Below are 12,750 nucleotides of genomic sequence, written 5' to 3' on the forward strand. Positions count from 1 at the left end.
TTTTATTTAATTTATTAACTGTTAATTACCTTATTGATTGCTTTTCCGTTCATCCTTGGTATCTCCTGGGAATATTTTCTTGATTCAGACCACAAAGTTGGACCACTCGAGAGTTGAAAAGCATTGTGGAACTTCTGGCTACGAATTTTATATCGAGTGTATCGCGTGTTCTCCGCTTCGGTATATGCGGCCTGGCCGAAAGACCGCGTGGACTTTTCAGAATCTAAATTCGAATTGCTCACGAGCAACTTGTTACACTATTAATCTTAAATTTAGCATTTAATTCAAAAACAAGTCGAAGCTACTTAGCCACTATAATTTAAAAAAAAAAAATAAGGCTTGGAACAATCCCGCTTTAGTAGATAATTAAGATATTTAGCTACTATGAGTCCTTGGATTTAGCTACCAATATTCAAGCTCCCGATTATACCAATATATGGTCAGCATTTTCAATTTATCAACGAACCGCGTTTCCTTAATCTAAATATCATTCAACCTTCATATCTGATACATGAGAATAAATAGAATATATTTAAGTGAAGGAGGAGTGATTCCTCAGTAAAAGCTCTTAGATTTTCCTTGGATCTTCAGTATATTGCGTGATTTCGAAATGATATTGATACTTAGCTCATTTGGTGTTAGCACCACTATTGCACATATTAGAGCGAAAATGAGCGCGATCGATACCTATTTTTCCAGCATCTACTAGCAATTATGCTGAAAACTTAGTCCTTTCACATTTAAGTTGAAAACCTATATATAACCCACAAACTGGAGTTTATTAAGGTATCTGGGACAATTGGAGAGGTGCAATAGTATGCAGTTCAAAAGTGATATTATTCATATTAAATTTAATTTGACAATACTACTGATATGCACAGTTTTGCTTAAACAGCTGGTTCAAAGAATACAGTTTAAACGTTCATTAGCGATATCAGCAACTAACGACAATTTATACAGCAATTAAAAATATCAAGGCCATATAGAATATTACTATATCGAGTTTCTGAAGAGAATGAAATCGTTACTATTATTATTATCATTATATCGCTTCTTCGATATCATTGATGGTACGTTTGAAAATTAAATCATTAGAAAACGTCACAACCATACTATTGACCATTTTTAATCCAGCTTCTTCGCTTATACTATTACATACTCTGGTACATGCAGTGGAGGAGTGATCTTTTTCAAAATAGAGAAGAAATGTAACCACAACAAACATAAGCTACTGGCAGAAAAGAAATTTGCAAATTAACTTAGGGATTGAAAAGTGGGGTGAATTGATAGAGTCTCTCAAGGTCGCATTATTATAGATGACTATATTCTGTCCGCTCTATCACATAAATATTGGGAATATTTTCACCCATACAGGTATCTAGCCGACTGACTTAGATATTCAAGGAATACACTCAGATATATCTTCTTTCAAGCTATCAGAATAAAACACAGGGTCGATTTGTTTCAATCTAAGTGTTCAATACTTAATAGTTCTCATAATAAATAGAGAGGTATAGAGAATCTTGCATAAAATTAATTTTAATATGTCTAGCCTCCGTTGTATTTCATCTTCTCAAGCATATAGCATTAATTATTATACATAAATAAGAGAACAACTCCATTATTAACTATTAATTACGCACCAAGGCCTTGTGACCATCTCTTTTGCCTTGGTTGAATCCTTGTGTAGAGTTTGATCAGACAAAAATGATTGGCTATTGCCTAGTACCATTTGTGCGAGCAAGGTATGACTCCGCTTCATGAGCGCGGTTTAACCGAGTGTACTAAGATATTTATGTTTCCGCTCTGCTCATGCGAGACCAAATCACCAATTAAGGAATTGTCAAAACTCTATGTTGCAAGCGCTATTTTCTGTCTATTCCTAATGAGAACGTATATCATTTAGCATCATTACGATGGGAGTAGGTATCAGATTCGAGAAAACATGGCAATACCTTTGGCGAACATGGCTGCAAAGTAGTTGTAGTTACAGCGGAACGCTTAATTAATTCAATTCTGACGATATCTCTAGCTCATTAACAAGGTTTCCACAATTAAGAGGCAATTATATGCAACAGTGAGAAAAAAAAATCCAAAACTTTAAATACTTCTAAAAGAATAATGCAGCTATGGGTATAAAATGAGAAGATACCCGCCAGATGTTATAATTCCCGCGAGTCAGCCAATTTTATTTAGTTTCCCTTCTTCCTACTTTCTCCCTTTGCCTTCTAATAACAATGGCTATTGAAGAGAAAGTGCAACAACAGGTCTATGATCTGTTGCTACAGGTAAGATATCTATCCTCATAGTCATTCATTGCTTTAGAGACGCAATTCTAATTTTCAAACGCTTCAAAGGACCGTTATCAAGGGCAAGAGTTAACACAGCGTGATCAGGAGCTCCTCGAACTTGAGGTACGCTTAAACGAGCGCATTGACCGAGGGCTACTCGAAGACCCCCAGAGGGTTCCAAAAGCAGTTTATTTCATCATTCCCAATGAGTTTGGTGAACGCTTCTGCTATTATGGAATTAGACCACTGTTGATCAACTTCTTCAAAGGTTTTTGTGGCACTGATGACGTTGGGGCTAAAGTGCACTACCATACATTCGTTTATGTTACATATTTTTGTCCTCTCATCGGCGCCGCCCTTTCTGACTCTTTCCTTGGAAAATACCGTACTATCGTCTCTCTCTCTGTTTTATACTTCATCGGAACTCTGCTGTTTGCCATCTTCACTATCCCCGGAATCCTCGGCATACCTCCGAATATCCCAATTGCTGGACCGCTTGGTGCTCTCATGCTTATCGCTCTTGGTACCGGTGGTATCAAGCCTTGCGTCTCAACTCATGGTGGTGACCAGTACCTCCCGCACCAGAAAGATGGAATTGACTGGTTCTTTTCGATCTTTTATACCTCGATTAACGTTGGTGCCTTGATCTCCGGAAATATCACTCCTGCCGTCAGAAAAAATGTACAATGCTTTGGCGAATACGATTGTTACTTCTACGGAACAATCATGTGCTCAATTATGTTTGCCCTTGTCACTGCTGTCTTCATCTTCGGTGTGCGTTACTATCGTATCGTTCCTCCGGTTGGCGAGTTCTTGCCATGGAAATGTCTTAAGGTGACTGTCACTGCTGGTGTGCGCTACCTCTCAGCATCGTCTGAGGAACGTAAGCGTAAGAAGAGCTGGCTCGATTTTGCGGAGGAGGACTATGGCGCACCATTCGTGGAGGAGACCCGCCTGTTTGGTCGTGTGATCTATATGATTCTCCCGATGATGTTCTTCTGGATGATATACGACCAAACTGCCTCGGAATGGCAAAGCCAATACGTTTTGATGGATGATCGCATTGGCAGTATCCAACTCTCCTCGGATCAATTCCAGCAAATCAATTCTTTCCTTATTATCATTATGGTACCTGGTCTTGGATATTTGTATCCAATCATTGAACGCCGCCTCAAGATTCGCTGCACTCCTCTGCGTCGTATGAGTCTCGGATTCTTCCTTGTGATTGTTGCATTCGTCATCTCTGGTTTGCTGCAGATTTCAGTTGAGAAGAACGCTAAACCCACCAAGTATGATTTGGCGGGTAACGTTGTTGAGTGCCATAATGGATGTGTTCACTCCTGGTGGACGGTACCTCAGTGGGTCATCGTCTCATTGGGTGAGGCACTCGCCTCTCCTACTGGACTTCTCTTCTGTTATGAGGAGTCTGGAAAGGCTCTCAAAGCTCAAAGTTCATCCATGTGGCTCCTCATGGTCTCCTTTGGTAGTATGATTATTGCGGCGGTTGAAAAGAAATTGGCAACAAGTGTTAGCGGTAAATAATTTGGCACGCCTTACTGACCTAACCTATTTTATGCTTAAAGACCATTCCTCTATCTTTATAATTAGGTCCCGCTAAGTATTTTGTGTACTCTGGCATGGGTCTAGCATTCAACATTTGGTTCATTATCCAAGCCTATTTCTATAAGACCAGAGCACAAATAGAACAAGAGCGAGCGCTCGAGGAAGAAGAAAAAGCCGCTAAAATTGAGAACTAAACTACAATATTCGATTCTTTAAAGCAAGCATAGAGCATTGCTTGGCTTTTATTCTTTACAATATCCGGTGTAGGATTCCCCATAAGGGAACAGTTTTATAGCTACTTTTATTTATTTTTGTCTAACAAACGTTCTCTTATTTTTCTTTACATTTCTTTAATTATTCTTCCATTTTTTACGTGGAGAGTTTAATAATAATAGGAATTTTAATATTTGCTTTGTTGTTGTAACCAACTCGCAGCTCCTTCGTGAACTGTAAATTTTAAAATTTACACCAAGATAATTGGGCTTGTAAGTTGGCGTAAAGGTTCATTGAATGTGATTTGAACATTATAACGTGACCAGATAAACGCACAATCTCCGACTCGGTTGATAAACTGAGGGGAATACTGAAATTATTTAAGTTTAAGCGCACATGCGAAATTTCGTTTTCTGGCAAACCTAAAGACATCAAGTTTGGGCATATGGTACATTTCATTGCTGCTGAATTTTGATATTGACATTGGAATGTTTTATTTAACTTGATACAATTTTAGATGTGAAAGATTTACCACATCTCACTATTAGATATTTGTATGCAACTTTTGGCTGTTCCAACGACAATGCATTGAAAATTATCCTGGATCCTTATTAAAGTTTTCGCGTATATAGTCAAAAAGAGTATAGCAGTATTATCAAGGGAGGAACTCTAAAAAATCCAAATCGTGCGAACATAACTTAATTGCATGGGTGCCAAGAAATCGCACAGGTATTTAAATCAAAGACGGCTTTGCATTTGAATTCTTACCTGGGAGAGCATTTTTTTTTTTGTCCACTTTATCCTTACTTATTTGTTTAATCGCTATTTCCTCTCGACAATGAGTATCGAAGGGAAAATAAACCAAGAGGTGTATGACCTCTTGCTCGAGGTACGACGGCGATTCAAATATATCCATTATACTCTATAATGTTTGAACTCAAATTTGTCTATGCAACTTAGGATCGTTTTGCAGGGCAAGAGTTGACACAGCGCGATAAGGAGCTTCTCGAACTCGAGGTGCGTTTAAATGAGCGCATCGACCGAGGGCTCCTCGAGAACCCCCAAAGGATTCCTAAGGCCGTCTTTTTCATCATTCCCAACGAGTTTGGTGAACGCTTCTGCTTTTATGGAATAAGACCGCTGTTGATCAACTTCTTCAAGAGCTTTTGTGGCAAAGACCCGGAGGCAGCCAAAATCAATTTCCACATATTTGAACTTGTCTCTTATTTTAGTCCACTCCTTGGCGCCGCCCTTTCTGACTCTTTCCTTGGAAAATACCGTACTATCGTCTCTCTCTCTGTTTTATACTTCATTGGCACTCTGCTGTTTGCCATCTTCACTATCCCCGGAATCCTCGGCATACCTCCGAATATCCCAATTGCTGGACCACTTGGTGCTCTCATGCTTATCGCCATTGGTACCGGTGGTATCAAGCCCTGCGTCTCGACTCATGGTGGTGACCAGTATCTCCCGCACCAGAAAGATGGAATTGACTGGTTCTTTTCGATCTTTTATACCTCGATTAACGTTGGTGCCATTATCTCTGGAAATCTCACCCCTGCCATCAGAAAAAATGTACAATGCTTTGGCGAATACGATTGTTACTTCTACGGAACCCTTATTTGCTCGATTATGTTTGCCCTTGTCACTGCTGTCTTCATCTTCGGTGTGCGTTACTATCGTATCGTTCCTCCGGTTGGCGAGTTCTTGCCATGGAAATGTCTTAAGGTGGCTGTCACTGCTGGCGCGCGCTACCTCTCAGCATCGTCTGAGGAACGTAAGCGTAAGAAGAGCTGGCTCGATTTTGCGGAGGAGGACTATGGCGCACCATTCGTGGAGGAAACCCGCCTGTTTGGTCGTGTGATCTATATGGTTCTTCCGATGATGTTCTTCTGGATGATATACGACCAAACCGCCTCTGAGTGGCAAAATCAATACGCTTTAATGGATGATCGCATTGGCAGTATCCAACTCTCCTCGGATCAATTCCAGCAAATCAATTCTTTCCTTATTGTATTCATGGTTCCTGCTCTTGGATGTTTGTATCCAATCATTGAACGCCGCCTCAAGATTCGCTGCACTCCTCTTCGTCGTATGGGACTCGGATTCTTCCTTGTGATTGTTGCATTCGTCATCTCTGGTTTGCTGCAGATTTCAGTTGAGAAGAACGCTAAACCCACCAAGTATGATTTGGCGGGTAACGTTGAGGAGTGCCATAATGGATGTGTTCACTCCTGGTGGACGGTACCTCAGTGGGTCATCGTCTCATTGGGTGAGGCACTCGCCTCTCCTACTGGACTTCTCTTCTGTTATGAGGAGTCTGGAAAGGCTCTTAAAGCTCAAAGTTCATCCATGTGGCTCCTCATGGTTTCCTTTGGTAATATGATAATTACTGCAGTAGATGGTGCCCTAGCCGTTAGTGTTAGCGGTAAGTAATTTATATAGGCAGCAGATTGATTACCTAGATCTAACGAATGCTTTATTTTCAGGTCCCACTAAATATTTCATTTACTCTGGTATGGGTCTTGCGTTTAATATATGGTTCGTTGTTCAGGCCTATTTCTACAAAACTAAGGCTCAAATAGAACAAGAGCGAGCTAATGGAGAGAGTAAACATGTTGAGGGAAAATATGAGGATTAAAGGCAATTTATCCCCCATTACTCCATAATATCTTATGTGAATGCAAAAGCCCCCCGCTTTAATACCTGGATTTTCATGTAGTTTTTGTTCGCTTAGTCTATTTATAATTTTTAATCTATCTATATATATATATTTTTCGCTTAGATATTTAAGAATATTTATTAAAATCACCTTGACGAAATTTTCCTCCTGACTATTTTATGAATTTGGGACGAACTGTATAATATTGAATATTCCCATAGAGTGATGAACGGGCTATGTATCATGTCAAGTGCAAAACTATAATCTCGGTAATCTTGCCGAGAGAATGATTGTTACATAACTCAAAAGCCTAGCCCCGGAAGCCTCGCCGTAAGGCTAGTTAATATTTGGCTCAAAATACTCACGCGACTTGGTGTTCACAACAAAAATCATATATACATATTAGATTCTATTAAATAAATAAATTAGTATCTTTACATATATCATTCACTGCTTCATTTTGAAGGTATCGGCTAACATACTGTATAGAATATTTAGAAAGATCGAAATGGGATCGTCCTTATCCCTCTGCAAAGAATGCCTGTAATCTTTAAATATTGATATAATAATAAGTTTTTATGCCTTTTAGATTAGAGTGAAATTTTTTTTTTTTTTTCAATATGAACTAAACATTAATACACAAACTTTGTCTGCGACCAAAAATCTTTAGATATAAATGGTGAGAAGAGTAGTCTCGAAACTACTCGAGCCTACTCTTTCCTTCTATCTCTATTCTTGACCCATTTTACCCATCGCCTACCCCTTTCTCTCGACAATGACTTCCGACGAGAAATTTAACCAAAGGGTATACGATCTCTTGCTCGAGGTATGTGCCCATAGTGCCAGTAGTTTTTTCATTCAGCTCTGAACTCGAGTTTTAATAATTTACTTAATTTACATTAAATAGGACCGTTATCAAGGACAACAGTTAACCCAGCGCGATAAAGAATTGCTTGAACTCGAGGTGCGCTTAAACGAGCGTATCGATCGCGGATTACTTGACAATCCCAAAAGAATTCCCAAAGCCGTTTATTTTATTCTGCCTAACGAGTTCGGCGAACGATTCACTTACTATGGAATTAAACCACTGCTTATGTACTTTTTCCAGGCTTTTTGTGGCAGAGATGGGATAGATGCAAAAGTCAATGTCCATCTATTCGTGACTTTATCTTACTTTAGCCCTCTCATCGGTGCCGCGATTTCTGACTCGTTTCTTGGTAAATACCGCACCATCGTCTCTCTTTCTGTTGTATATTTCATTGGTACTCTCCTCTTTGCGATATTCTCCATCCCTGGTATTCTTGGACTTCCTCCGAATATCCCTGTTGCTGGCCCGCTCGGTGCCCTCATACTGATTGCGTTTGGTACTGGCGGTATTAAACCCTGTGTCTCAACTCACGGTGGCGATCAGTACCTTCCCCACCAGAAGGATGGAATTGATTGGTTCTTCACTATCTTTTATACTTCAATTAATACCGGCGCTGTCCTCTCTGGAAATATAACACCGGCAATTAGGCTAAATGTAAAATGCTTTGGCTACGAGTGCTATTTCTATGGAGCCATTATGTGCAGTGTTATGTTTGCTTGCGCCGCTATCATATTCGCAGTGGGTGTGCGCTATTATCGTATTGTGCCTCCGGTTGGCGAGTTTTTGCCCTGGAAATGCCTCAAGGTTGCCACCCTTGCCGGATCCCGCTACCTTACAGCGTCCCCTGAAGAGCGACAGCGCAGAAGGAGCTGGCTCGACTTTGCTGAAGAGGACTATGGTGCACCATTCGTGGAGGAGACCCGCCTATTTGGTCGTGTCGTCTACATGATCCTTCCGATGATGTTCTTCTGGATGATCTATGACCAAACCAGCACCGAGTGGATACGTAAGCATTATTTGTTAGTACCTTTGAACGCATATCTTTACTGAAACCATTCTTCTAGTTCAATATGTGTTGATGGATAATCGCATTGGTAGCATTCGACTTTCTGGTGACCAGTTCGCACAAATCAATGCATTCCTTATTATCATCATTGTGCCCAGTCTTGGGCTTCTCTACCCAGTTATCGAGCGCCGTTTCAAGATTCGTTGCACCCCCCTACGCCGCATGGGACTTGGGTTTTTCTTAGTTATACTTTCTTTCGTCATCTCAGGATTGCTGCATATATCTGTGGAGAAGAATGCATCTCCTACAGCGAGAGATCATGCTGGCAATCCTATAGAATGTGATGGTTGTCTCCATACATGGTGGACTATTCCGCAATGGTATGATGGGTTAAGGACCTTCAGACTATTTGCCTCTATTGATCCGGCTATCATTATAGGTTCGTTGCAACACTGGGTGAGGCTCTTGCCTCCCCTACTGGCCTTCTTTTTTGCTATGAGGAATCTGGGAAAGCACTTAAAGCCCAGAGTTCATCGGTATGGCTGCTTATGAGTTCCTTTGGAAGTATGATTATTGCAGCTGTGGAACATCGCCTGGCCACAAGCGTCAGTGGTAAGCATAGAAAGACACTGAGGCTATATTAGCCTGATATTAGCATTGCATTGAATGAAATTTTATGCTTATTTCGCCAGGTCCTGCCAAGTACTTTGTCTACGCAGGTATTGGTCTAGCTGCGAATATTTGGTTTATTGTTCAAGCCTACTACTATAAGAGCAGAGCCCAAATAGAGCATGAAAGAGCTCTTGAAGAAGAGAGCGGAGGCAAATTGGAGGAATAATATGGCTAGTCTGCATGACCTCTACCCATTCAAAGAGAGGGGGTGTTTCAATCGCAATCTGCTCACACTATCGAGGAAGGTGTGATGATCTATATTCTCGTATCTTTGTTCTCTTATTCCTATTTATTTCACTCTTTCCTTATCGTTATTTTTTAAATTCTCCCTGAGACTAATTCAAGGTTTATTTTGACGTGATAAGAATTATTAACGCCTGGTATTTAATTAAATATTCGAGTTTTGGAAGAATATTAATTCCGCTCATGTAACGTTACGCAAACTAGGCCTTGTGGGAAATGTGCACAAAGTCAAAATTTTGACTTACAATCCACGAGACCTAGCGTTCCACGAAATACGCAATATTCGTTATCATCCACGTGTGTCTTTTCGCCAGAGGACATGGCGTATAAGTTCATAGGCACGCGCTCAGCCACCTGCTTGCAGGCTAGCGGCATAGTCCCGACAGTAATCTCGCGGTAAACAAGGGTTTTTATCCGAGGCTTGGGCCCTAGACGATCGCGCCTGCACATGGCCCTGCGCGGTGGACGTCTCTGTCTGTTTTTGTTCCAGTCGTGTGGCCGAGACACCGCGGGAAAATTCGGTGTTCCTCGCTACCCAGTATTGGTCGTCGATATTGGAAACCTGGAATGTCCATTTCGATCTCAAGTGATATACAACCATGCCCATATCGATTAGTGGAAACCTTATTTCAATCGCAGCTGAAGTCTCCGTTAACTGTAAACAATCGCGCTCGGCCTCTTATGGGGGGGGGGCTTTTGGCGAAGCTTTTAATGACCCGACGGTCAGAAATATGCTTGATTGGGTTTCATCTGGAACCGGACCTCCAAATGTTCCAAACTCCCCTTGAATCGATGATTTGAGAGACATGGGGCTAAAAAATAAACCACTCTGGTCATGAGCCTTAATATGCTATAAAAAGTCGCGGGTTTCTCCCCAAAACGTTTCCCTAACGCTTATCGCCCACCCTCTTCGACCTCTCTCGCTCCTCTTTCTCTCTCTCTCTCTTCTCCTACAGCCTCTACCAAGCACGCACTATCCCCCGGATGGACGAAGACAAGTCTAGACAAGCCGTCTATGATCTCTTGGCCCAGGTAAATAGACACACTCGTGCCCTCCGAGAGCGCACCTTGCTAACCTCTCGCCCGCTTGCTCTAGGATCGCTTCATGGGCCAGGATATGACCGATCGCGATCGAGAATTGCTTGAGCTCGAAGTTCGCCTGAACCATCGCATCGACAAACAGCTCTTGGAAAATCCCGACAAGATTCCAAAGGCCGTCTACTTCATCATCCCCAACGAATTTGGAGAGCGCTTCTGCTTCTATGGCGTCAAGCCCCTGCTCCAAAACTACTTCACATATTGGTGCGGCTCTACTCCAGAGCACTCCAAGGTGCTTGTGCACGCCTTCGTGATGGTCACCTATTTCTGCCCTGTTCTCGGCGCCGCTGTCTCCGACTCTTTCCTCGGCAAATATCGCACGATCGTCTCCCTCTCCATCCTCTACTTCATCGGTGTGCTCCTCCTCTCCATCTTCTCCATTAACGGGGTTATCGGCAGTGCCGGAAGCGTTCCCCTTGCCGGCCCACTGGCTGCACTCATGCTCATTGCCCTCGGCACCGGTGGAATCAAGCCTTGTGTCTCCACACACGGTGGAGATCAGTACCTCCCGCATCAAAAGAAAGGCATCGACTGGTTCTTCTCCATCTTCTACACCTCGATCAATGTCGGCTCCCTCATCTCTCAGAACGTCACGCCACAGCTGAAGGACCACGTGGAATGCTTCGGGGCTAAATGCTATTTCGCGTCATACCTTCTGCCCGCCGTCATGTTCGGCCTGGCCACGGCAGCCTTCATCTTCGGCGAGCGGTACTATCGTATTGTTCCCCCCACCGGCGAGTTCCTGCCGTTCAAGTGTGCAAAGACCGCCTTCATAGCAGCGCGTAGATACCTCGGCGCCTCCTCTGAGGACCGCAAACGCAAGGGCAGTTGGCTCAACTTTGCCGAGGATGTCGTGGGTGCTCCATTTGTCGAGGAAACCCGCAACTTCGGCCGCGTCATCTATATGATTATCCCTACCATGTTCTTCTGGATGATTTACGACCAAACCAGCACCGAATGGCAAATCCAGTATAGTCATATGGACGATCGGATTGGCAGCGTCCGTATCCAGCCGGAGGTATTCCAGGTTATCAATCCGGTCCTCATCATCATGTTCGTTCCCGGGCTTGGTCTCCTCTATCCTCGTCTCGAGAAATGGTTCAACTTCCGCTTCACTACTCTTCGCCGTATGGGAACTGGTTTCTTCTTGGTGGTTGTATCCTTCGTTATCTCCGGCATCCTTAACATCGCCGTGGAAAAACAATTCAATCCCACCGAGGTCGACAGTAAGGGCAATCCAGTATCATGCTTCGGATGCTTGCACGCTTGGTGGCAAATTCCCCAGTGGATTGTGGTCTCTCTGGCTGAGGCGCTGACTTCTCCCACTGGTTTGTACTTCTGTTACGAAGAATCCGGCAAGGCACTCAAGGCTCAAAGCTCATCGATGTGGTTGCTCATGGTCTCGTTCGGAAATCTTATTGTGACCGCTGTCGAGAGCTCGCTCGAAGAGAGCAAGGCGGTTACTGGCTCCGCTAAGTATTTCATGTATGCCGGTATTGGCCTGGTGACCTGCATCTGGTTTGTTATCCAGGCCTACTTCTACAAGTATCGGGCCGATGTCGAGGCCGAGAGAGAGCTTGCGAACCGTGAAGTGTACATTGACGATTCCAAGAAGGTGGAGGAAGGATCGCCTATCTAAGCCCTTGCCCTTAAGCGCCCTTGCTTTACAACACCCCTTTTGTATTTTTAATTCATCGCTGGGCTGCAAAGTCATTCGGTGAACCGCCTATACCAAACTTTTCTTTCTACCCCGTTACCTCTTTGTAACAAACAAAAAATTCAGATATTTAAAGTTCTTGTTTTCTATTTAATGGTTGTACTTTTAGCTTAATAAAGAAGGATTTAACTATAGGCCTGTTGACTAAATTTTTGAGAAGCTCTATGGAGAGCAAAAGTTTTTAGCTTGAAACCTTTTTTTTGCAATCTCTATCGAAATTTAAGCCCTTAATCTGCCTCTATGGCTACTGTTGGCAAAAATAATGGTTTCTTATTGATTTTCGGCATTCTTTGAAAGATACTTATGTCGGAAGGTCGATTAGGAACAATTCTAGCTCTAGGAATTAAGTTTCTGCTTTGAACCTCTCATTGCATCGCACAAAGTACGAAATCTGTCGAATAAACTAAGCTTACCCAA

The 12,750-nt window shown here is 42.5% G+C and overlaps 5 protein-coding genes across 5 annotated transcripts; 4 read left to right on the forward strand and 1 right to left on the reverse strand.

Moving 5' to 3' along the window:
• Positions 1-2,237: 2,237 nt before the first annotated feature.
• On the forward strand, positions 2,238-4,048 carry VTP21DRAFT_11384 (uncharacterized protein; the record flags this gene model as incomplete). Its single annotated transcript, XM_069390822.1, has 3 exons — positions 2,238-2,288; positions 2,358-3,825; positions 3,900-4,048. The coding sequence occupies 3 exons, from the start codon at positions 2,238-2,240 to the stop codon at positions 4,046-4,048; spliced, it is 1,668 nt and encodes a 555-aa protein (XP_069252015.1).
• Positions 4,049-4,905: 857 nt separating this feature from the next.
• VTP21DRAFT_11385 (uncharacterized protein) lies at positions 4,906-6,708 on the forward strand (the record flags this gene model as incomplete). Its single annotated transcript, XM_069390823.1, has 3 exons — positions 4,906-4,956; positions 5,028-6,495; positions 6,557-6,708. 3 exons carry the CDS (start codon positions 4,906-4,908, stop codon positions 6,706-6,708), a joined length of 1,671 nt encoding a protein of 556 aa, XP_069252016.1.
• Positions 6,709-7,504: 796 nt separating this feature from the next.
• VTP21DRAFT_11386 (uncharacterized protein) lies at positions 7,505-9,441 on the forward strand (the record flags this gene model as incomplete). Its single annotated transcript, XM_069390824.1, has 5 exons — positions 7,505-7,555; positions 7,637-8,603; positions 8,662-8,983; positions 9,043-9,215; positions 9,296-9,441. The coding sequence occupies 5 exons, from the start codon at positions 7,505-7,507 to the stop codon at positions 9,439-9,441; spliced, it is 1,659 nt and encodes a 552-aa protein (XP_069252017.1).
• Positions 9,442-9,864: 423 nt separating this feature from the next.
• Positions 9,865-10,125, reverse strand: VTP21DRAFT_11387 (uncharacterized protein; the record flags this gene model as incomplete). Its single annotated transcript, XM_069390825.1, has 1 exon — positions 9,865-10,125. One exon carries the CDS (start codon positions 10,123-10,125, stop codon positions 9,865-9,867), a length of 261 nt encoding a protein of 86 aa, XP_069252018.1.
• A 377-nt stretch (positions 10,126-10,502) lies between these two features.
• VTP21DRAFT_11388 (uncharacterized protein) lies at positions 10,503-12,255 on the forward strand (the record flags this gene model as incomplete). The annotated part of the gene is made up of 2 exons (XM_069390826.1): positions 10,503-10,550; positions 10,615-12,255. 2 exons carry the CDS (start codon positions 10,503-10,505, stop codon positions 12,253-12,255), a joined length of 1,689 nt encoding a protein of 562 aa, XP_069252019.1.
• Positions 12,256-12,750: the final 495 nt, after the last annotated feature.

Source organism: Calcarisporiella thermophila (assembly GCF_041956535.1).
Source record: "Calcarisporiella thermophila strain CBS 279.70 unplaced genomic scaffold VTP21scaffold_9, whole genome shotgun sequence".
NCBI lineage: Eukaryota > Fungi > Calcarisporiellomycota > Calcarisporiellomycetes > Calcarisporiellales > Calcarisporiellaceae > Calcarisporiella > Calcarisporiella thermophila.